We start from the raw sequence: 24,711 nt of genomic DNA, 5'->3' as shown, positions 1-24,711 counted from the left end.
GCTAGCTTCCATATTTTATATGCCTTGTTTATGTAAGGTCATTGTGATTCTTTCAATGGTTGGTTGGAGAAGAAAAAAAAAACCCATTATGGAAAATAACAAACAGCCTTTGAAAAGATTCTGAAGTGGTTTCCACTATTTAAAGAAAAATTGAAGGAATTTGCTTGAATTATCCAATCCAATCATAAAGCCGCCGGGGAGATGCTGACTGAATGGTGGGTATTAGAGATTAGAGATTAGAGATTAGAGACTAGAGACCAAAACCTTGCCATTCACCTGGCCAATGTGTATGTTACCTCTGGCTTCAATTTCTCTACTTTCCAATTTCACGGAGAGAAATTTTTTGTTCTCTCTTGATTGTGTTACCTAACCAATACGGAAAGCTAACACTTAAGGAATCTACAACAGTAGGGGAGAGGAAGCTTGAAGAGTCAAGTTTTTAGATTAAATTATCCAATCAATATTTATACTTTGAAACTGTTACTCTTTTTGTCCTTTTTATTGTGGTTGATGTTCATTTGTATTTTCTATTACTCTTGTTGTTATTAATTTTTTTTAAAAGTAGCTATCATGTTAATAGAAAGATTAAAAACAATTATTAAATCTTTGGTCTTTTTTTCATTACTTGATCACGGAGGGGTTAAATGATTTTTTTTTTTTGTCTTTTTTAAGATTATATTTGATAATAATTTTCAAAAACAGGTTTCTGTTTTAAAATATATATATTTGAAATAAAAAATTAATTTTTTTAAAACATCTTGTCTTGTAAAAACTGTTTCAAAAAATAACTATATAAATATAAAAGATAATTAAAAGTAAAAATTTATATATAAAAATTATATTTTAAAACATAAAAAACATGGTAAAGACGGTTTGCTTTGTTATACAAAACATTAAAGGGGAATATAAAGCAAAAGCTATTTTGGAAAAAAAAAAATAATACCTTTTTCTCTTTTTATACTAGAAGTTGCATAAAATAAATAAATAAAAAATAAAAAATATATATATAATATAAATATTTATTGAGGAATGGAAGACTAAGCCCTCAATTCATGTCCATTTGGGGCACATGCATGTGGGGCTCAACTGGCCCATTGGTGGAGCCCTTTGTCAGCATACTTAGATTTCACTCCTAATCCGTAGTCCATGCTGTCCTCCACCCCCTACTCTCAACTCTCAACTCTCAACTCTCAAACTCTCAACCAACACCTTGTTTGAGTATGATTATGATGATGGGTGCGATTAAATAATAATTGGGTTTTTGCTTAAGTATCTAGATTAATTAAAAAAATGATCCTAACAACAAAAGAAATGTAGAATTGTATGGAGCTTGAAAAGTAGGATTAGGGGACAGGGTTTTGATTGGGGTGGAGACAAAGCTCACATGTGAGCAGTAATCATCAACGGAAGACTCCATAATCTTTCACATCATCTTTTTGCTAAAGTATAATCCACCACCTCACAAGTCTCATTCTCTTAGCTTCTCTCTCTCTACTTTCCTTCCAATCAACAATATCCCCTTCTATATTATTAATTCTATCTATTATTAAAAGCTTTTCAACTAAACCTCCTCAATTTGTTCTTAAATCATGTGAAGAAAAGTTAAGACTGATGGTGTTTCTTAAGCTGTTTAATTATAATTTTTCTAATTTTAAATCTTGACCTATTAAAAAAATTCCCCAATTAAAAGCCACTAGGGATGACAATAGGACGGATTAAGGATAGGTCGCCTCCATCCTAACTTCATTCTATTTATTCAAAATAATTCTCATTCTCATTCCATTTAAAAAATTAAACAGGACGGGACAAGACAATATCCGAACCCGCCCCAAGTTTTAAAAAAATTCTCAAACTCGTTCGAAACCCGTTTATTAAAATTAAACCCCGTCCCATTAAGGACGGGGTGGGGCAAGTACAAAAAAAAAAAAATCCATCATATTATCATTCCTAAAAGTCATCTTGATAAAATCGTTTTTTCTTTTTTTCTTAGTTTATAAGTGAGCTTAAAGAAATTTATTTTTTCCTCTTTTAGAAATGAACTTAGAATCCGCTAAATTCAAAATGTAAAACTTCAAACTACAACATCTTTTCACGGGTTGCACGAACTTCCTCACTCAATCACCTTTCAAATCAAAATTTATATTTTGTTTTATGTCATGTTGTAATATCAAATGTTATATTTTTTTTTACAATATTAAATAGAATTTCTTTTATAAATACAAAAAAAATTAAAATCAATCAAATTAACTTTATATCTAAATTTTATATTTTATAACATATATATAAGTCCCATTACTTCATATTATCATCATTTTTAATATATTATTATTATTATTATAACTTATTTTTATTTTCTTATCCCATTATCTAATAATTTGAATTTCATCATATATATTTTCAATAGTACAAATGGGAAGTGCGGTTGGTGGATATATGGTACCTTATTTTTTTTCCTTTGTGGTTAAGGATGTGTAAGCTGTCATTATCCATATTAGCTTCAAGATTATTAATTATTGATTTGATATGATATTTGGACTTCCTTCCTAGCAGCCTAGAAAGGAGGATTTTTTATTCTTTCCTTTTCTTTTTGGGATTTTTATTGTGCCAGGAAAATGACATTCCACCATGCCGCAGCCTGTGCCCCTCTCAGTCCTCTCTTCCGCAGTTTCTGAAATTAGTGTTTCTTGCGACTGTACATTGTCGCTTCTATTTTCAATGAAATCTTTGCCGCCCCACAACCCAAAATCCTTGAGCTTGAAAATGAAAGCTACCTGATTTCTCCTCAGCCTCCCTCGCCTCTTCATCCATTCATTTTATGTATGTATAGATAAAGCCCTTGATTTATTTATCCACAGGCAACAATGCTCTCCCACAGCTCTGAAAAGTTAAAGAAGAGTTGGAAAAAGTAAGTTCGGGAAAATTAGTTACATGTCTATTTAGGCCTCATTGGTTTGTACTTTAGTCGATTAAAATTTTTGTGTGGGCTGTCAACAATAGAGATTGAGAGTTTTTCCAACTGGGTGATGTTATTTCTAGGAAATGGTTATTAATCAAGGAACATTCCAATTGATTATTTACCTTTCAGATCTTTCCAGAACCGACCTTTGTAAAAGTGGACTGAAGATGGGAGCGTAAAAATCCAACATGGAAGAGAGTGGAAAACTTAGATTTTTCAGACCTTGCATGGATGATATTATCCATGTCGACTACGACTTCCGGTATAAGCCTCTCTCTCCCCCTAAGTTGTTTGTTTGATGGGTGGAGGGACAAAGAGCAGCACATGTGGGCTGGGTGGGCTGAGTTGTGGGGCAGACGTGTTGGGTTCACAATTTCTGATCTCCCCTGCGTTCTACTTCAACATTTTTTTTGGGCCTCTCCTAACCGCACAGCTGTTACTCTATAAACCAACCAAACCAAGTGAAATGAAGAAAAATATCACTATTGTCTCCAACACAACTACACATTTTTAAGTCTTGATGTTCATCCTTGCTTTGTCTGGTGATGCTAGTACCCTGCTGGAATGATTTTTCTCCTCTTGCTTCACGTGTTTTCCCTTACAGATGCAGGCCTGGTTCCCTTCCGGAGACCCAATCACGTGGGTTTGAGCCAATTTGGAAGCTGGTGGGTCGAAATAAAAAGGCTTTGGTATCCCATGACTCATTTCAAAAAACCCTACAATTTTTATCCACACCATTTCGTACTTTCATTTGGCTGCCAAAATCATGATTTACAACCCAGAAAACATGGAGTTTGAGGACTAAACAAAGGAACATATGTGATGGTAATGTATGAAAAATGTAACTGGCCAAATCTAATATCCAGATACCATCTTAATTCTTGCCATTTACACAATTTAACAAAGGAATTTCCTATTGGTAGCAAGTGGCTATCCATTAAGCTAAGGAAAGTTGTACATCTTGGCTGATGCTGTGAACTTCTAAGCAGATCCATTTTACTTGAACTGCTATTTACTGCTCGGGGATGCTACCGCCCATTCCCCTTCTTCCCTCTTGAAGCAAAGAAGCTACTGAAACCACGGAGATGTTTCTCAGGCGCCAACATAGCAGAAGAGGAAGATGACTTTTTAGGCTTATTGTGATGGTGGCTTGGGCTTATTGGAGATCTTGGTAACAGGTTTGGTTCAACGTTGGATGGACTAGATGGAGAATTTGAAATATGCAGGAGCTTCTCACCCATGTCTTGTGTAGCTGTGGGACTAGCATGGAGCATATCAGCCTGGTAAAATTCACTGGAGTTGAAGACGGCTTGTTTCTTTGAAACACTATGACATGGTTTATCTCCTACTAAGCCCTCATTCGATTGAAGCCTCCTGCTATCCCGGGACTCAATGAACTTGCTTTGAGGTTGCATAGATTTCAATTGTCTGCCAAGAATGTCTATGGTCTGTTGACACTCTGCAAGCTTCTCTGCTGCAGCTGCTATCTCTCTCTCCTGCCATGCCAAAAAAAAAAAAACGAGAAAAATACAAAGAAGAAGAAAAAGAAAAAGATTAATTTATCATCATTCTTCTTAACAACAGAATGAGCCGAAGTTAGAACTCTACTAATATGTATACAGGAACAGGTTCAGAGACCAATATGAAAAGATTAGCCAAAGAAGCAAAAAAGGGAGAAAAATGCCCTCCAGTATGCTGCTTTGAATAGCATGCTCAGGTTTGCATTGGGCTCGGTTTGTGTGTTTTCTTTTTTGAGTACTCGGAGGAGCTTAAACCCAACTAATCAACTCAGAAGAGTTTCAATTTCCAAACTCCAACCTGAGTCACTCAGGCAGCTCTCCAGATGTCAGAAAATTACTTCATTGACAATGAAAAATTTTAAATAATTCAAAATGAGTATTGAACAGAAACCAGTACAAAAAGTAAACAGAGAATCACAAAGTAAGTTTGCAATTAAATGGTTAACCTCCACACTCTACGTGCACTTCTCATTTGTGGTCCATGAGTAAAGTGAATTCATGAAGTCACAATTTATTTTTATGATGACAAACTATGCTTATGAATATGCAACAAGCACGTGTTTTTATTCCAGTTTATTTTTATTCACATGATCAGTGCAACAAGGAATAAAAGAGCACTTGAAGTCAACTTCAGTTTAGAGAAAACAGTTCAGTTATAATCCATGCCTGTGTAGACTTCACATCAAATTCTGCAGCAGAAGATAGCAAGCTCATGGAATGGCTCTTGACCCTAAACAAAAGCGGAGCACATGGGGAGAAGTTATAAAGAATTCAAAAATCAAAGTGAAGCATTAACATATAAGCCATTTGATCATGCTACCAAAGATAAACCGATGGGATACTGCAGTATTACCACCCAACTGTACTACCCAGATGCATTGCTAAACCATAAATTTGAAGGTCAGTTCAATCCAAACCTTTGCAGTTGCTCTTGAAGATCCTCACACCTGGCCAAAGCATCCTGATGACTGTCCTTTTCTTCTTGAAGTTCATAATTTAGATTCTCCATTTTTTCTTGTAGACTGATCACCTCAGCTTCTAATTCCTGTGCATGCAATTCAAGTGATTTATAAGACTCTGTCATACATTTCAGCTGAGTCTCTGCCAGGCTTCTTGATTTTTGTGATAAAGCCAACTGTGATTTTAATTCTGTTAGAAGCTGCTCCATTTCCTTTAATTGCAACCTTGTGCTCTCAAGATCCTGAGTGCACCTAGCTAAGTCCATTTCCATGTTATCTTTACATGATTGCAGCAGTTCCAAATCCTTTAATGAGCATTTACATGATGAGAGATCAGACCAAAAACCTGGACTTAAGTTTTCTTCTTGCAGAATCTCAGGATCAGAAGTGGAATGAGAATTGTAATCACACCCTCTGGGAAATCCCTGTCTTGATGACTCATCCTTAACCACCTTATTCTCTAGCAAAGCAACCTTGTCAATGCAGTCAAAAGTAGTAGTTTCTCCTTCATGACCCTTACAGTCCAGGACACTAGATTTCAGCTCACTAGCTTTGATCAAAATATGAGAAAGACCAAGGAAAAATTCCACCAAACTTAGTTTGTTGAACAGGAATTTATCAACAGAGGTAGAGAAGTCCTCGATATTTTTAATTATCTCATTTCTCACAGTAGAAGTATCTGGAACTTGCATAGCTTCCTTGCCCAGAGATAATACAAATTGATGAATTTGGGAAACAGCAGCCACCAAATTTTGGTTTATAACATGTTCCTTACCTGTACAGGGTTTACCATCCTCACCCAACAAGATCTTGCTATCTTTGGTTTCCCTAGTATCTTGAGGACAAGCTTCCCAATTGTGTGAAGCATCATCAGGATGAGTTCCCTCATAAAAACAACTTGCCGACTGCTGATGCATAGAATCTTGTATATCCTGCATAGCACATTTGATCTCTTCCAAAATCTTACCCTTATCAGTGTCCGTGGTTTGAGACTCAAGTATAATTGAAATTCTTGATTGGAGTTTCAACAAGAGAAGGTGATCCACACAAAGACCATGTTCAATTGCTGAAGATTCCAAACAGGAAGAAACCTGATTTGGTGATGAATTTGAATCAGTTGGCCATTCAGATGGAAGGTTCCCACTCTTTGCAACATCAACTAATGTGCTGTGGCATGCAATATCACCCTTCTCATTATTTAAATCTTTTATGATGGAACTGACCCCATTAGAGTGATTTGATGAATGTGCCAATCTCTCCATCTCTAGAAAGTCATCCATTAAATCCAAATGATTCAAGTTATTGTGTTTCCTAGATTTTCCAAGCCTCTTGTTCCCCCTACAATGGGGGAGATCAGAGATCAAAGATGTTGCCAAAGACTCCACACAGCTTCCTTCTTCATCAATCCCATCTTCAGACGTTGAAGCTACACTGGCAGGATTGCTACCATTTTGACTTGAGGAACCTTCAGTAGGGACCCCATAATTTGATCTTGGAGAGCTTCTCTGTTGAAGAAGATCCTGTTGCGCTTCTAGGCTCTTAAGTCTGCCAGCTACCTTTGCACACATGCTTCTTGAAGTCTGCAGTTCATGGTTACGAGCAGCCAAAGCTTCTTTCAGCATCTTTGTTTCGTCTTCCATTGCCAATAAACGAGTAGTAAGAAACTCAATCTCCTTTTGGTTTTGCTGCAATGTTTCATTTGAAAACTCTGATAATTGAGACAAATGTAGGTTAGGACTCTTAACTGGAGTCCTTAGTCGAGGTTCATGGAAATTCTGGCCTAAATTCTCAACTTCCAGCTTCATCTGAGCCAATGCAGCAGGCCCAGGCAATTTCTTGCGGACGAGGCCACGAAGTCTTTGGCACTCTGCTTCCAGCTTTGCAATTTTCTTCCCACATTCCAAGTGTTGCTTGTTTGCAACTTCTGCTAACTTTATAGACATGTTCTTTTCCTCATTTCGAATATCAAGCTCCTTAGAAACTATATGCAGCTCATACTTCAATGAATTTATTTCTTTTTCATATGACTGAATGTTTCCCTTCAGATGTTCAATGTTGGCCTCTGCTTGAAATTTTTCTTCTTTGATTTTCATTAGCATGTTTGAATGATCTTGCAGTGACTTTGAAAGAGCAGCATTTTGAGCACTCGACCTAAGAAGTTCTTGATCTAAATCAACTATTTTTCCTTCAAGCTCAAGCTTGATCTTGTCCCATTGCTCGGTTTTAGTAAGAATTACTTCATGCAATCTCTGTTCATTTTCTTCCTTCACACATCTTACCTGCTTCATGCACTCTTTGAGAGCACCATCCAGATGGGAAGCTCGATCTTCAGCTGTAAGCCTCAAGAGTGTGATGGATTCAAGTTGAAGTTTCAGTGCGAGAGCTTCAGCATTAGCCTTCTCCCATCCTAAAATGCGATTAAGAACAAGTAAATTTCACCGGAGAACCTTTGCACAGAACAAAAAGGAAAGATCTAACTGCATTATGTGATGATCTTCAAAAAGGAAAAGGGAAATTAACTGAAGAATGAATATCATCCATCAATCAAAGTTCATTTATAAAGCTGACATTTTAAAAAAAAACAGAAACATAATTAGGAATAAGCAGGAAGGGACACATCAAATTTCCTTCCTTATTCCTCAATTTTCTCTTTCCATTATAGCAGGAGAGAAATATGCAATACCTGAAACAGCTTCTTCAGCAACTTTGGCATGCTGTTCAACTAGGCTTTCTTGCATAGTGATCTCTGAATGAGCCTCAGACAACTTTTTGTTCAAATCCTTTACTTGATCCTCCAATATTTTGACTTGTCCTTCCAATGTATTAACTTGAGCTTCAAACCCAGTCATATGTGTATACGAGTCCAAAGATATTTGAACATAGTTGACCTTGTTGTAGTTTTCCTGAAAATGAAGACAATTGAACAAGAAACAATTATCTTGAAGTAAAATGAAGAAGCAAAAGCTGAGAAGAAAAGAAAATCAGCTTAGCAAGTTCACACACACACACAAAATCCATAGATGCTGCAGTTGATGCGAATGTGGAAATGTAAGGAAAAAGTATCTCTTCACCCAGACCAACATAGCCACAAAAAAGGAAGGCAAAAATAAGATGACAACAAACTAATTTGGAAGAATGGATGCAAGAAGGTTAAAAAAAAAAAATTAAAACAAAAAAGGCATCACTCGATGTGAAGATCTAATTACTTCATCATCCTAACTTTGTCTTAAAAAAATGCATGGTTTTCCATCAACACCTCATTGCCTTCTTAATATCCTTCAAATAAAAACAAGAAAATGATTCCTGAAATCTAGATATTATAAACCTAAAACTGATACTATTACAAACCATTTGTGAAACTTGGCAATTAATGAGGCATTTGAGCTTTTGATGATATCCATTCCTAAGATTTGCTTAGTGGTGCTCTTAAGGACTGCAGAGAGCTTATGAAGGATTGGAACAGCCAATTCAGATACACTAAAGGAAATGCTTGGGCTGATAAGAACTGTCTCATTGCTCACACTCAATCCTGATTGGAAGGAAAACTCTTCTAAAACTTCTATAGGATGATAAATGAAAATCTGAAATTCTCTGTGGATTGAACCAAATAATAATAATAATACTAACAAAATTCATCGACATCTGCAGCAAGCAGAACTAAGAGATGAGTGAAGAATCCCAACAGGATCACTAAAATAGCACTGAAACTATATATGTCTCATTGAAATCCCAAAACAATTCAATGCCTCCTAAATAAGTATTCATACCTTTCTCGAATGTATAAATTGTATAAGAATAATAGCATATTCTCTTTTCTCATTTCTTTAGGATTAGTGTTCATGGGTGAAATATTTCGCAGCAACCCATGAAAGAAATGAGATAAGAAAAAAAAACTTAGAAGTGCACTCATGCTGTATCTGGTTTCCTTAATAACACTGGCATTACTTTTCAGAGATTTCACCCACATAATTAACTTTTTATTTCTTATAGATCAATCCATGCAAGATGCACCAGTATATCAAATTAGATTTCTCATGCATATTAAATGATATGACAAAAAAGAAAATATTCAAAAGTCATACATTTAATGAGGAAAAACTAACACCCGAATGATGAGGAATTAATTTAGTACATTTTTTAGGTTTTAGCTTCAATGAACAGACCTTATCACTTAGAGATGCAACTGAGGCCAAAGAAGCTTTATCAGAACCTGATGTAGCCGCTGTTTTCTCAGTTATGGTCTTATCAGATGTTTTTTTCTTCCAGGGCCAACCGCGGTCCATCTCAGAAGTCACAATGTATATTCTGCATTCAGAGCACAACAGTGTGAACTTGAGCAAGGAAAAGGGAAACAAATCAAACACAGAACACCCAACCACCCCCACACCTCCAAATAGAAAAAGAGAAAAAGAGAAAAAAAAAAAAAAAAAAAAAAAAAAAACAGGATTCAAGGGACAAAATATTCTTTATTTAATAATGACATCCAAAAATAAGTCTCAAGTAGCTAAAATACCATGGCAACCTTCACTAGACAAATGTTTATCAAAACTCCTCTATACTCTATAGTGCATGAATTTTTAAAATATTTATGATTGATCAAACATATTAATATTTTTCCATTATTAAAATTTAAAATAAAATAAAATTGAGGAGACTGCGACAATATATTGATAAAACTCTGAAAGCATAATATCAACAGGACAACATTTCATTTTATCACTGTACTGCTTTGATTTTAATCATCTAAATCATCAAAATTTTCCAAATCTCCTTTGCATTTTCTACCATATTAACAGAACACAAAAGCTAAATAGCCTTGTCCATACCGAAAGTTAATGCTGTCGAACTGCTCTCAAGGTATTTACAGCAATCCCCCTTCCTTTCCCTGGTTATCAACAAATCCAAATTAACTTTAGGTGGGGAAAAGGAACCAGAAAAATATAAAATAAACAAACACAGCAAGCAGAAACAGTGAAGCTATCCGTTCAGATTTCACACCTAACATTGAATTGTAAACATTATCCTAATAAAAAAGACAGCCAGAGCACGCCATTCTATGCAATTGAGAGTAATAAACAAGGCAAGGTTGACAAGAATTTGAAGCTTTGGAAATCTCAGAATCGTACTGAAGTTAGTTTAGTTTGTTCCCTCATAGACCCAATCCTATGTTCATGTGGTGTAACATAAGAGAAATTCGCCACCAACTATATGATCGAAGAGAAATAAAGATACACAAGAAGTTAAAAAACTAACACAGCGCGAAAGTCTTTTCACAACTTTCTCAGGTGCCAAGCAGAAAAGGGAAATGTGCCGCATTAGCTTCCACCAAATGCAAACTCAATGAAACCCAAAACAAATGAAGTCAAGAGAAAGATCAAAATCAACTACAGGAGCAATAAAAGAAGGAAAAAAAACTCCAAATCAAAGCAGAGTGATCACAGAAACCGTCAATACAACAAATCAAAAGCATTGGATAAAACAAAAACACCTGACATAACAAACTCGAAACGCTGACGCTGACGATTCCAAAACTCCACCCTCTGCAACTATGAATCATCCAAAAACCAATAGTCGATGTCAACTCCAAACTAAAACAGCAAACAAAACACGAAACCGAACATTGAACTCACAGCACCAAATGGAGATTATCGCACTGGAGAGAGAGCCACGATTTTGAATGTCTTCTTAACTGAGCTTTCTGGCTTTCAGATTACGAAAGGAACATGAATGTTTTTATATTTGTTTGGTCCTCTTTGTTACTTTGTATTTCTGCTCTCTTTAAGATGCCCAGACTCCAGAGTGAGAGAAAGGGCCTCCAAAGGGAACAAAAAAGGAAGACACGTCTCTCAAAATAAATGTAACGGAGTGAGATTACTGTTTTACCCTGGGGTTGGAATGCCATTACGCATGTACAGTTGGGTCGTGTCGTCGTGAGCTGTTTCTTCTGCATGGTGGGTGTATGAAATGACCAGTTACCCCCACATGATGAGTTGTTTTCTACCATCGCTCGCGCTAGTTTTGATTACCTCTCCAAAATCGAGACGATCACGACCGCTCATTTAAGAGACTTCTATGCATTGCTTGTCGGAGTAATCCAGACGTTCATTCACGTGGCCCGCGTTTTGCAGGGCCCAGGTGCGAGCACGTGCTGCTACTGTTTTTTAGTGAATTCAGTTGTTATGAATGGGTGGGTTTGGAGTCTGTGGACCCTTCTACCGTAAATCCATGCACATGCTCAAAGGAGAAATCCATGAGATTTATAACTAAATTCCGGCTGGACCCGGAATTTAGGCTCGCTAATAACGGGATTTTTTGAATTGGATGCCGGCACTGAATGCAGCATATCGCACCATGGCAGATGCTACTAGTGAGGAGTAAAAAGGAAGACGCTCTAAGCCTTGACTTTTTTAGTTTTTACAGTGGCCTCGGCATATGATTTAACAAACATTCATTTTCCTTTTGTTTTCAAATTTTGTGGGTGGCTGCGGCGTTGCGCCTGGTGGAGCCACAAAGCCAACGTCCCCATCAGGGTCAGCAGGCTTTTCAAATGGTGGGAAATGGGGAGCGCAGGCTAGGGGCGATAGTGAGAGGTTGTACGCGCCAGCGGGTCCCAGAAAAGGAGCTGCCTTTTGAAAACTACTTATGGCATAGGGAGCGTCCGTCCGCCTAGAACATGGAGACACGTGGTTCGTTCTCACTTTCTAGGTTTGAATTGCCTCTCATCTCATTTTCCCATTCTCGTTCAAAGGCTTCAGAGGTGTGGGTTCAGTCTGATAAGACAGGGCCTACTCAGACGGGTGTGCTGTACAAGTTTTGTTTGCTCTGGGGCCTTGGGCTGCTGGCTTTCTATTTTAGGGAGCGTGATATGAGGGGAAAAAGCAGGGGTCTTGTTCCGCACTGCAAGCACGCCAGTCATGACACACCCAAATCAGGAGGTCTCTGGGATACAATTTTGTGGAATGTCCAAGGAGCGGTTCCACGATCCTTTTTTCTTCAAATTATCATACCTTTCAATGCAGTTTTTTAATTTAAAAAATATTTTTAAATTAGTTTGAAATGTTTTTCAATGTTTTTTTAGGGTATTTTAAAAAAAAACTTAAAATATACAAATATATATTACCTTCAAAAACAATAAATTAAACACTATTATTTTATATTTGAATTTAAAAAAAACATATTATAAAAACAATTGAAAGCTGTTTTTATTAAAGAGATTCTTTGTTTGAATAAAATAATTTTAAAGACAAATCTTTTGCAATCCCTTTCTACTTGTAAAATGCTTTACACGCATTCCAGCTCCCCATGTCAAACTTTCAAATTGAGAACATGGGGATTAAGATTTTGTCTAACCCGAGCTGACCTAATTCAACTTCAGCTTGGGAAGAAAGGTTTGGGTTGAATTTAAATATATAATTGAGCAATTAAGGCTATAAATTGGATTAAATCGACTTCGAATAGATGTAATTTATTCTTAGATTGATTATCAATCCGACCCAATCCACTAACTTACACCTCCATGGATGAATAAAATCAATCATGATCTTTTTATATTTTTATGTCTTTATCAACTAATTAATACCATCTTAATTAAAATTTTCATATGTAATACGAAAAGACTATTATTCAAAGCAATGTTACTTATATTTTATTTCAAATTTAGTGATTGTGGTGTTATTTCTATTTTACTTGAAGTTTTAGTGATTATGATTCTTATACAAGAGATAACAGCTGAAAAAAAGATTTCTTCAGCTTTATATTCAATTACTTTTAAAAAAAATTCCAAAAGTTATATTTTTAGTGAAAATTTCTTATTTAATTATATATATATAAATTCATTTGAATGTTTTCTATAAGATTTAAAATATTTTTTAACATAAATTTTAATCTTTTGAGTATTTATTGTAATTAATGTCCAAAATTTACTGTTTTGTTAATGATAATAAAGCAACTATTAATTTTTATTTAAATTCATCATAATAAGTATATTGAATAATTTTCTATTCGATTCTATCACAATTTTTTGGTCCATAGCTATAACCCTGAAAGGTAACTCAATTGATTCGGTCTTGGGTTTGCTCTTTAATGGTCACCAGTTCAAGTCACCTTAAGGCCATTGGAGGCTTACCCGATTGTTAATTTTAGGGCCCTGTAGAATTAGTTGAGGTGTACGTAAGTTGGTCCGGATATCCACGGTTAGAAAAAAAAATGCAAAAAAATGGTTCACATCTATGTTAAGAAATATTCTTTCCATGTGATGGACATGAGACCAGCCAAGGACTGTAAGGAAGTATCTCTTATGGCCTGCTTCACATATTTTTTGTTAGGCCCCACTTCATTCACTTCAATGTACAAAAACTCTTATCTTGGAAAAAAAAAAGAACAAGTATTGATGAGTCCTGGCAAAATAGTTGATAGCAATTGAAGCATAGAGTAATTGAAAAGATATTATAAGAGGCCAACCAACAGAACGCAAGGAAGTGATATCTTATAGCCCATTTGTTATGAGATGGGAATAAGTACACGAAACCAACCAATAAATGTAGGGTCATCACTTCTTATAGCCCACACTTAACATATTTTTTTGTTGAACCCCACTTTATAATTGAATACTATCATCTTGGTAAATAAACATTGATGACCCCTAACAATATACTAGATAAGAATTGAAGAGCTATTCTTTCTATGAGATGGGAACAAGTACATGAAATCAACCAACAAATGTAGGGCCGTCACCTCTTATAGCCCACACTTAACATATTTTTTTGTTGAACCTACTTCATTCACCTCTCATCTTGGTAAACAAATATTAATGGTTCTAACAAAATAGTAGAAAACAATTGAAGGAATGAGTTGGTGATAAATGTCTCCTTTGAATATTGGTTGTAGATGATGCTTAAGTTAGGTTAATGTCATTAATGATGTGATTTTCAAGTTGTTTTTGTTAACAATACATAGTGTGCGATAAGAAATATTATAGGTTTTCAATTTTGGATGCATAAAAATATAGTGGATTAAAACCGATAGAGTAGAAAATTAATCAAGTAATATTAATTTTTATTTTCATGCATAATATACAAATGAAATATGAACTTGAGTCACTTTATAAACCAATGTAAGATCTTCAAGTGACTACTTTCACTTGATTGATCATTGAGGGAAAATATGTGGTATGTGGTTGCCCTCAAAATAATATAACCTTCAAAAATGTTTGGGAGTATGCCTTATGACCTTGATCGAAACTATAGATATTAGTTATTTCTTCTCACCAACGACCCTTTTAAAATTCATTGGATTACTTTTCAGTTATTCTATTTCACTATATATTCATTTAGTTTACCCTTATTTGAAAAAAAAAAATAGTGTTAGGAAAATGATTCAAAATCGTTCATAAGTAAATGAAAAATTGAGTTCAAAGTGACGCCTCTTTGGAAGAGACGTGATCTTTTAAAAAAAATATATTTAGTGCCTTAAGACACAATCCTTCCAACATGCATGTTTGGTGTCTCAACCCCCCACCCCCCCAATTATTCATTCTCCATTTAGTCAATCATCTTTCTAACATCAATTCGAAGATCTTCCTATAAATATTTGAAAGTGTGGAGGTGTCTAACTTAAGTGGTTGTTCTTAATCCTAAAAGGGTTAAAATAAAACCTAAAACCTTATGCCAATAATAGTAATACACATTAGTTCCTTCTATATAAATATTTATGAAAATACAATCATTAAATTAAGGAATGTCTTATTTTTTGAGAACCCTTTCCTTGTAAAACTACACTAGATAAAAGCAAGGAGGAAAATGTCGCAATATTTCGTATATCGGAGGGTATCGACATGACATTTCATGGAGAAATATGGATTTGAACTCCAAACCAAAAGGTTTGGGGTACACTCCACTTACCATCTGGGCAAGCTTGCCCTTGTTATATAATGTGCACTAAATTTATATATAGTTAAACTCATTATATAAAGAAAATATTAAAAGAATATTTTAAAGAGGAAATTAATTATAATTATTTTATAATTAAACACAAAATTTTCTTTTAATTGATTACCAAAAATATAAAAATTATATAATTTTCTTCATAATGTTTTTAATATCATTAATAATTAATTAAATATTAAAAATTTATATATATATATATATATATATATATATATATATATATATATATATATATCATAATTTATTTTATATTGTTTAACACAATTGAATTAAATGGATCATAATTTTAATATTAATATATATTTTAAAATTAGTCATATTATAATCAAATATCATAATATTATATGTAATTTAATAATAAATGTACACTTATAAAATTCATATTTTTATCGATGCATACGATACTATTATCAAATATGATAAATCATGTTATACATATATCAAATTTTTCAATAAAATAACTTTAAAATGTCTATTATACTTCTAATTATATTATTATGAGGTTTTCCTTACATTTTCATGAGTTTTTAACAATTTTAAGCCTATCGATATTTTTTTCCAAAATATCCGCTGATATATCTCCTATATATCCGATATATCCCCGATATATCCGTAAAATCGAAGTACCGATATATCCGTGATTACCGATATTTTCATCATTGGTTATAAATGTATCTTTTAGTGCAAATTGAAGGTTGATGGACCAATTGATAAGTACAATGCCAAATTGGTAGCTAACAATTTTAAACGAAGAAGAGGCTTTGACTTTTTGTGATTTATATTCATCAATCATAAGAATAATTTACATGATAGTGTTAATTCCATATGTTACATTACATAATCTTGAAATTCATCAATAGATATTAAGACAACTTTTTTTAAATGGTGAATTACAAGAAGAGATCTATATGAAACAACCCGAACAATTTGTTTTTCTTGAACAAGAGAAAAATGTGAGCAAGCTTGTTAAATCTTTATATGGATTAATGTAAACACCAAAATAATAACATGAAAAAATTAACAATATTATGATGTCAAATGGCTTCGAGATCAGTGAATGTGACAAATGTTTTTATGCTAAGCGCACACCGAATGGTTATGTAACAATAGATCTATTGTAGATGATATGTTAATTTTAGATAGTACTAATGATATCATTAGAGTTACCAAGAAATGCTGACCAATAAATTTGATGTGAAAGATATGGGTTTAGTTGGCATCATATTATAAATTAAAATCTCCAGGAAATCTAGTGAATGAATATTATCTTAATCATATTAAATTGAGACAATGCTTAGAGAATTTAATGAATATGAAGATAGTTCAGTAAAAACACTAATAAATTTAAACCTACACTTAGTTAAAAATATTGGTCAAACTATATCGCAATTAGAATATTCTCATGTCAGTCATGTAATGTTGGATTGTACGTAACTAAACATAGCATATGTTGTTAATAAATTAAGTAGATTTACAAACAATTCGAAAAAAAATAATTAAAATATGATAAGTAAGAGTATTAGATACCTAAGATATATTCTAAATTATGAACTGCATTAGACAAGATACCTTGTTGTACTTGTAGGATTTAATTATACAAACTAGATATTTGATATAAAGGACACCAAATCCACTGATAGATATGTATTCACAATAGGAGGAGGAGTTGTACAATATTGGAATAGAGCCCTTAAAAGTATGATATGATATGACAAGTTTGAAATTTATTATTTATTTAATGATATTTCAGTTTGACTTTTATCTATTTTTATATATCGTACTTTATGAACATTCTCACCTAGCATTTCTTACACTATACATGACTTGGTTGCATTAGGATTTATACAGAATATCCAAGTTGCGAGTTCTTTGCAAGTGGGTGCCTTGTTCATAAGAATTACATAGACAACCAATCATAGGTTATAGTGCACTATCTCCTAATTAGAGGGATAACTGGTATTGATCGTTAGGATGAGCTTCCCATAATAAATGTACTAGTATGTATAATTACAAATTAGATAGGATTGTGATAAGTTATAATACAGGTTATCAAATATTCATGATTTCACCAAGTTTATTGCGTTGTCTCTTAACTTTTGAGAGAATATTGAGTTTATGTCAAAGTTAGTAGTGACTTTGATCTACGAGTAAGATCCTAAAGTGATCATACAATCTCTATGGGTTGAGTTATTGTTGATGGAAGTCAATAATAATAATAAGTATTCTCAATAGAGATATAATGATATCTCATGGGATTGAGACAAAGTATTCCTTTGATTGATCCTAATGAGGTGTATTCATGTAAATTATGGTCATAGTAGTTCCTTAATTAGAACTTGACATAAGTTCTTTATGAACTAAGATATGTCAATTGATCACATAATAGAAGGATTTGTAACTCAAAGATAGTAAAGGTAGTCCTGAGAGATTGATAGCTTTCACTTTCAATTAGTATCATGGTGTATTTATATAAGGTATTGGAGTGTTATTAATTCTCTATAATGAAAAGTTGAATCAACTTTAAAATTGAATTATGAGGAAGTTAATATTGTCCTATGGGTCATAGTGGTTCTTACTCGAGCTCATATACCTTGTTTACATGATTTATGAGAATTGGATTGACTTTTGGTTTACTTATGTGCATGAGGGCATTTTCATACTTACGTAAGGTTGCATAGGAGGGTTAGTGAACGTCACCTTTGGATTAGGTTAATTGATTTATTAAATGATCCTATAAGGTTAATTAATCAATTAAGACCACTTTGCACTAGATTAAGTGACTCAAACCCATGTGGCCACCACACACAACTATAAATAGGATACCCTTATTTCCACTAACATTTTTTTTTCATTTAATACTTTTTTTTATTTCTTCTTATTCATTTTCTATTTGGTCATTTGTTTTTCAAGTCCTAACCCTCAACAGTAGTCAAACACATTCAATCAAATATTCAAAAAAATATAAATCATCAAGTAATTGGTTGTTTCTTATGATTAAAATGTTATTATTATGAAAAAATGATCGTTGTATCTTAGGAAACAATCACTTTTATACCATAAGCATCTAAACAGAGAGGAATTTGTCTTAATTAGAACATAAAGTCAATCTCTAGCCTTGATTAACCTATTGTCTATGAATTTTATGTTATATTTACTATTTTATTATAAAAATAGAAGTCCACTTATTTGTTGGTTTGGACAATGACCCTTTCATTCATTCTATCTCAACAAATCCATTATAGTCTTATGGATCTAATATTGAAATCTATAATATTTCTTATTTGACATTATGTATTGTTAACTATTTTGATATCAAAGCTTTCAACATTATACACACATATGTTGGTGTTGTGCCAACTTGATATAGGTCTATCTAGCTTTATAGGAGTCAGACGGACTTCTTCACTACACAAAATGATGTCCAGACAGGTGGTCCGGGTACGCTCCTTCGAAACTTAAGTCAAAATCTAGCAAAAGTGAATTCAATGCATTTGAATGGTTATATGTGTACGTACCTTTTTCATGCTTCTCGATGGGTTTTTATAGAACATATGACGCCCTCGTCACAATGTTGATTGTGCATTTATGCATGTCTTGCGTTGATGATAGTTGTCGTGGCGGATACTATGCCTTAATAAGGTAGTCAATGTCGTCATCTCAGTGCGAATTGGGCAATCATACTAAATAATAGTTGTTGATTGTTGTCATTTATTGGTTGTCGTGAAAGAATTTCATACCATGTTGTTGAATGTGCATTTACGTTTGTCAATATAGCTGATTGCGTGTAATGACGAATTAACATCGATTTTTGGGTGTAAATGTTGCTTAGATTGTTGCTCAGACATTGAGTGTGATTAATCACTTATTCAATGTCTGGAATTTCCGGTTGGGTTGGTTTGTTTGTTTGGAAGGTCCAATCAGCTTGGTTTGTCAATTCTGTTTGGTATTGGAAAAGAAGGAAATCTATTTTTCCTCTTGAGCCAGACAAAACTTATCTTGGTCCAAATAAATTGATCATAGACATATTATCTGTTTACCTTTAACAACCAAAGGGTCTTGAGCTTAGGAAGGACACATGGAGGGAAGCTTCCCACAACATATATACCATTATGTGTGAATATAATTATTTTATTTTGATAAATGGAAGGAAATTTGTAGTTTCCTACATTGTTAGTCTTCCAATGGAAAACTCTTGATGCCAATAAATTGGTTCATCTATCAATCTTTTGGCATATATTTGCCATATTAATAAGTCTAAATTAATTTGAGTATAATTAGACATGGGCATGGGTTATAGAAAATGATAACATTACTAAACTTTCATATTATGAAATTTAGAAGAGGCTTGTTTATAGGCTCATTTGTTGACTATAAATTAGGTATCGATACCATCCACTAAAATCATTCGATTTTGTTCAAAAAAGTGTTTTATTTCCCATTTTACTGAACATATCTTAAAACCTTAAAGAAACTACAGCACCTCTTGAACAATTTTTAGAAACTTTTATGATTAAATATAATTTATAAGAATTATGGTGTAAGTATAGGTTATGGTTAGGGATGGTAACATGGTGGGTATTTTAAGAACCCATTCTAACTTATTCAACCCATTTATTTGAGATATATATAAATGGTTTAGATATGTTTGAATATTTTATTTTATTTTATTTTTAATCAAGATGGGTTCGGGTATTGTCAGACGGGCATATGAAATAAAATTTTAATTAAATACCATTGGCTCATAATAGGCTCAAATTTCCTAAACATAGGCCCACAAAAAGTGGCAATGCCTTCAAAATATTTTCTCAACTTTCATTTGCTCAGAGCAGGAATTCAAAAAAGAGTTTTCCACCTACGTTTCTTTTGTTCTTTAAGGCTCTGTTTGGTTCCCGGAAAATGCGTGAGAAAGAAAATTGGGAGGAAAAATGGAAGGAAAGAAAAAGGGAAGGAAATGAATATAATTTTTTTCCACTTGTTTGGTTATCCATGGAAAATTTAAGGGAAAAAAAAAAATTCATTTTTTTTTGTTTGGTTAATCACAAAAAAAAAAAGTAAGGAAAAATGAAAGGAAAATAAAATCAACAATTTGTCTTAAATGGTTATCAATTTGTTGAATAATAAAATAAATTAATCCAATAAAAAAACTGTTGAAAAACGTGAATTTTTCGACATAAAACATTGCTCATAAAAGGCCTTTGCTATTATTTTTTTTATTAATAATTATAAGATTTATGTATAAAATTTTCATCATGTAATACAAATAAAATATATGAGTAAATAACTATTTTTTATTTTCAAGGGAACATTTATAGCTAATAAAAAGCTCTAAAAAAATTCAAAAGGATTTTCAAAATTAAAATTTAAAATATGTTCATATATTTTTACATGGAGAAAGGATTATTATATGCTGCATGCTACACGCACAATATATATATATATATATATATTAAAAAAAGAAAAGAAAAAAAAGGGTTAATTTGATGCACCTTTGTTGAAAAAAAGGGTCCTAATTGAGCACCAAAATGATACTTTTTGGGTGAGTTCCAAGAACACATAATACCCCACCAATTATTAAGTCTAATGTGTGTAGTCGGTTTTCATAATTTTGTATTTTATTACTTTATACCTAAATTTCATCATTTTTTAGCTAGGTGTTATTTATTTTTATTTTTATTTTTATTCAATATTATGAAATAATGATAGATATAGTTTTGAATTATGTTTATGAATTATTTTTTAAAACAGTTTCCTGTTTTATAAAATAAAAGATCAAAAAAATAAGTTTAATAATTAGAAAATAGAAAATAATTTTATATTTTTAAAAACATAAAATGATTTTCTTAAAATCACAAAATATGATATTTTTAAATAATATATTTGAATTACTTTCACTTATTTTTAAAAAAATTACCTTAAAAATAATGATAAATAATAGAAAAAGGTAAAATATTACATATAAAAATTATATTTAAAGTATAGTAAAAAAGATTTAAAAAAAAATTGGTTAAGAATAATTCAAGTTTCAAAAATTGTTTTAAAAAATAATTTCCAAAAATTGCCTTGGTTTTTTCTTAAAAAAAAAAAAAAATTGTTGGATTGTATAAAATTCTTTCTGACCTTTAACAGTAGCAAGGTGCTTTGAAGTCCTAAAGGAGAGGAGGCTGAGCAAAATTGATAAAAATAATGGGCACAATAGATCCCCCGATAAAATTTTCCCCCCCCTTTGCCCTTCTCTTTTCCTCTTATTTTCCTTGTTATTTTTTTGAGGAAAATAATAGGGAAAATATTACAATATTTTCTTTCATACTTTCCTTTATATTTATTTTCCATCTTATTTTCCATGTCATCCAAACTAAAGAAAACTATTTTCCTCTACATTTTTTTTCCTTTCCTTAGCATTTTCCGGGAACCAAACAGAGCCTAAATCTCTCGACTTCACCTGTATTCTAAGATCATTTCTACACATGTTGTTTCTTCCTTTAAACCCACCAAACTCCCCCCTTCTAAGCCCATATAAAGACTCTCCAATGAGGCCCAATTCGGCCTCTAACTCCTCGTTTTGTTACCCAAATCAACACTAGTTCGGGTAGTCTTGGCATAATAACCTGAAGTCCAAACGTGCAAACAATTCAAAATCTAGACTAAGCCCAGGGCTGCCCAATCAAAGGTTTGGGTCAGGCCCGAAATCACTCCATCATGGTGTATAATACGACGCCGTTTAAAAGTACAGTCACCCTATAAAAACTCTACCCTAATCGCCTCTTCAGCCCTGTATCATCAACCCAACTTCGCCGCCACTTGAGCTTCAGTTCCCGATCGCCATGGGGCGAGTGATACGAGCACAGAGGAAAGGTGCGGGATCGGTTTTCAAGTCCCATACCCACCACCGCAAAGGTCCAGCCCGTTTCCGAAGCCTAGACTTCGGGGAGAGAAATGGGTATCTAAAGGGCGTAGTCACCGAAATCATCCACGACCCGGGTCGAGGCGCCCCACTCGCCCGAGTCACCTTCCGCCACCCTTTCCGATACAAACACCAGAAGGAGCTGTTCGTGGCGGCTGAGGGCATGTACACGGGCCAGTTCGTTTACTGCGGCAAGAAAGCCACCCTCATTGTCGGTAACGTTCTGCCCCTGCGCTCTATTCCCGAAGGTGCCGTGGTCTGTAACGTTGAACATCACGTTGGTGATCGAGGTGTCTTCGCCAGGGCATCCGGCGATTATGCTATTGTTGTCAGCCACAACCCTGATAATGGCACCAGCAGGTATCTGATTGTTAATTATATTTTTTTGTTCTAATCTTTTCTTTTCAATTTGTTAAGTTTTTCATTGCTGAATTCTTCCTTCTTTTATGTGTAATAGTTCTAGATTTGGTTACATACAGGTAGATCACTGATTCTATAATTCAATTTCTACTAGTAAATGTTTAGGTTATGTTTGCCTCCTAGAAACTTTGAGAGAAAATGTAAGGGAAGGAAATATGTAGGAAAAGTAGAAGGAAAGAAAAAAAATGGAAATTAGATTTAAGATCAATGGATTATTTTTACACTTATTTTAACTCTTCAATATAAAGATTAAATAATTTGAAAATGCATACACATCTAATTAATTTTAAATATGCTTGATGACAATCCAGTTTGAGAAAATCATTTTCATTAATATTTTTTTCTTTCCTTGGAACCAAACATAACTGTGTCCTAACTGGTGTTGTTTGTTTAGAATTTGAGATTTGATATGTGGTTGGCAAGAAATTTGGGGGAGAAAAAGGATTTAAATCTTAAATTTTCTCTATCTTCTCAAAGAACTGCCTGATTCTAATGAACTTCTCTGTTGTTTCATCATCTTTACTAGTTCTTACGGAACCGTAACATGACATTTTTAAACCTTCTTTTATTGGCCCTCACATGTTCTTTATTGTAATTCTGCTTGGAAGGTTCATTTGCTTGGGAAGAACATGGCAACAATGAAAATTTTCTTTTCCTTTTTCTTTTTGTTTCCTAAATAGATGATACTAATTGAATTTATCCCCATGGTTCTTGTCGAAGAAGTAATCTTAGGTATATTCTCATCAGGGTGGTTTCTTTTATGATAGGATCAAGCTCCCATCTGGGGCTAAGAAGATTGTTCCAAGTGGATGCAGAGCAATGATTGGGCAGGTTGCAGGTGGAGGGAGGACTGAGAAGCCCATGCTCAAGGCTGGTAATGCTTACCACAAATATAGAGTAAAGAGGAACTGCTGGCCAAAGGTACGTGGTGTGGCAATGAACCCAGTGGAGCATCCCCATGGAGGAGGAAACCACCAGCACATTGGGCATGCAAGTACAGTCAGGCGCGATGCCCCTCCTGGCCAAAAGGTGGGTCTTATTGCTGCGAGAAGAACTGGTCGTCTCCGAGGGCAAGCTGCTGCCACTGCTGCCAAAGCCGACAAGGCATAGTGAGTTATATCTTGTTTGAATACTGTTTTTTTGGGGACTTCTACCTTTTATTTTTATCAATTTTCACCAAAGACAACTAGTAGTGCTTTATATTGGACATTTTGCTCAGATTTGAAGCTTTTGATAGGCATGCTACTCTATGTGGTTAATCGTTTAATGTGGAGAGATTTGTTTTCTTTTATATGAATGAATCAGTCCAAACACAAAGAACTTAATTTTGTGTAGAGGAACCTTAACTTGGGCTTATGAGCAAATATGCTCATTCCTCCAAAAGATGAACTACAGCCTGAACTGAAATAGGACCAAGGTGGTGCTGTTTTGGTACTTTATGGTTGGGTTGATGCATGTCCTCTAGCAGTGGAACATGTTGGTATGGATTGTTATTAAGCAATCATCTTTATTATACTTTATTACTTTGGAAAACTTGCCACCAAACCCACCCTAATGACACAAGCAGTGATGTAGGCAGCAATTGCAGTTGTGATGTCTGGTGGTGTAAGGTTGGGATCACCCTTGAAGAGGTGGTAGGAGTAGGATTAGCGCACAATGCCTTGGATCAAAATGATGTGAATCCTCTGAGGAGGTGTTTAGCACTTGACCCTGTAGATTGGGATAAACAAAATCAAACTCCCCTGCAAATGAACATTCCCTAAGGGTGCAATTTGGGCTGGTTGGCTGGATCTAACCTCAACCCAACAACGTTTGAGCGGGCCGGGGTAATCATTTTCAATATTGTTGAGCTTAGGTTAAATTTTTTCAATTTGAGCTCAATTTGGTTTGAGCTTGGATCGAGGTTCATACAACCCCATTCTAACCTGTATCATTTTTATAAGATTTATAAATATATTATCCTAAATGATCATTTCTTTTTAGATTTTCAAGAGAGAATATTAAACTATAT

The 24,711-nt window shown here is 33.8% G+C and overlaps 2 protein-coding genes across 5 annotated transcripts; one reads left to right on the top strand and one right to left on the bottom strand.

Annotated features, from left to right (window-relative positions):
- Positions 1-3,781: 3,781 nt before the first annotated feature.
- On the bottom strand, positions 3,782-11,264 carry LOC100247095 (filament-like plant protein 4). Of its 4 annotated transcripts, none has more exons than XM_059736447.1 (8): positions 11,066-11,264; positions 10,924-10,981; positions 10,262-10,320; positions 9,599-9,740; positions 8,119-8,338; positions 5,394-7,842; positions 5,143-5,206; positions 3,782-4,452 (listed from the first exon to the last, which is right to left on the bottom strand). In XM_059736447.1, the coding sequence occupies exons 4-8, from the start codon at positions 9,716-9,718 to the stop codon at positions 3,985-3,987; spliced, it is 3,321 nt and encodes a 1,106-aa protein (XP_059592430.1). In that variant the 5' UTR covers positions 9,719-9,740; positions 10,262-10,320; positions 10,924-10,981; positions 11,066-11,264; the 3' UTR covers positions 3,782-3,984. The 4 variants fall into 4 exon arrangements, with proteins under 4 accessions (XP_059592430.1, XP_059592431.1, XP_059592429.1 ...); XM_059736448.1 differs by having other exon boundaries at positions 10,924-10,975; XM_059736446.1 differs by having other exon boundaries at positions 10,924-11,264.
- A 10,778-nt stretch (positions 11,265-22,042) lies between these two features.
- Positions 22,043-23,991, top strand: LOC100247214 (large ribosomal subunit protein uL2). The gene is made up of 2 exons (XM_002269373.4): positions 22,043-22,640; positions 23,468-23,991. Exons 1-2 carry the CDS (start codon positions 22,201-22,203, stop codon positions 23,808-23,810), a joined length of 783 nt encoding a protein of 260 aa, XP_002269409.1. The 5' UTR covers positions 22,043-22,200; the 3' UTR covers positions 23,811-23,991.
- The last annotated feature ends 720 nt before the right edge of the window (positions 23,992-24,711 follow it).

Source organism: Vitis vinifera, chromosome 4 (genome assembly GCF_030704535.1).
Source record: "Vitis vinifera cultivar Pinot Noir 40024 chromosome 4, ASM3070453v1".
Lineage (NCBI taxonomy): Eukaryota > Viridiplantae > Streptophyta > Magnoliopsida > Vitales > Vitaceae > Vitis > Vitis vinifera.
Note: the sequence above shows the minus strand (reverse complement) of the source record. Positions and strands in the feature narration are given on the sequence as shown.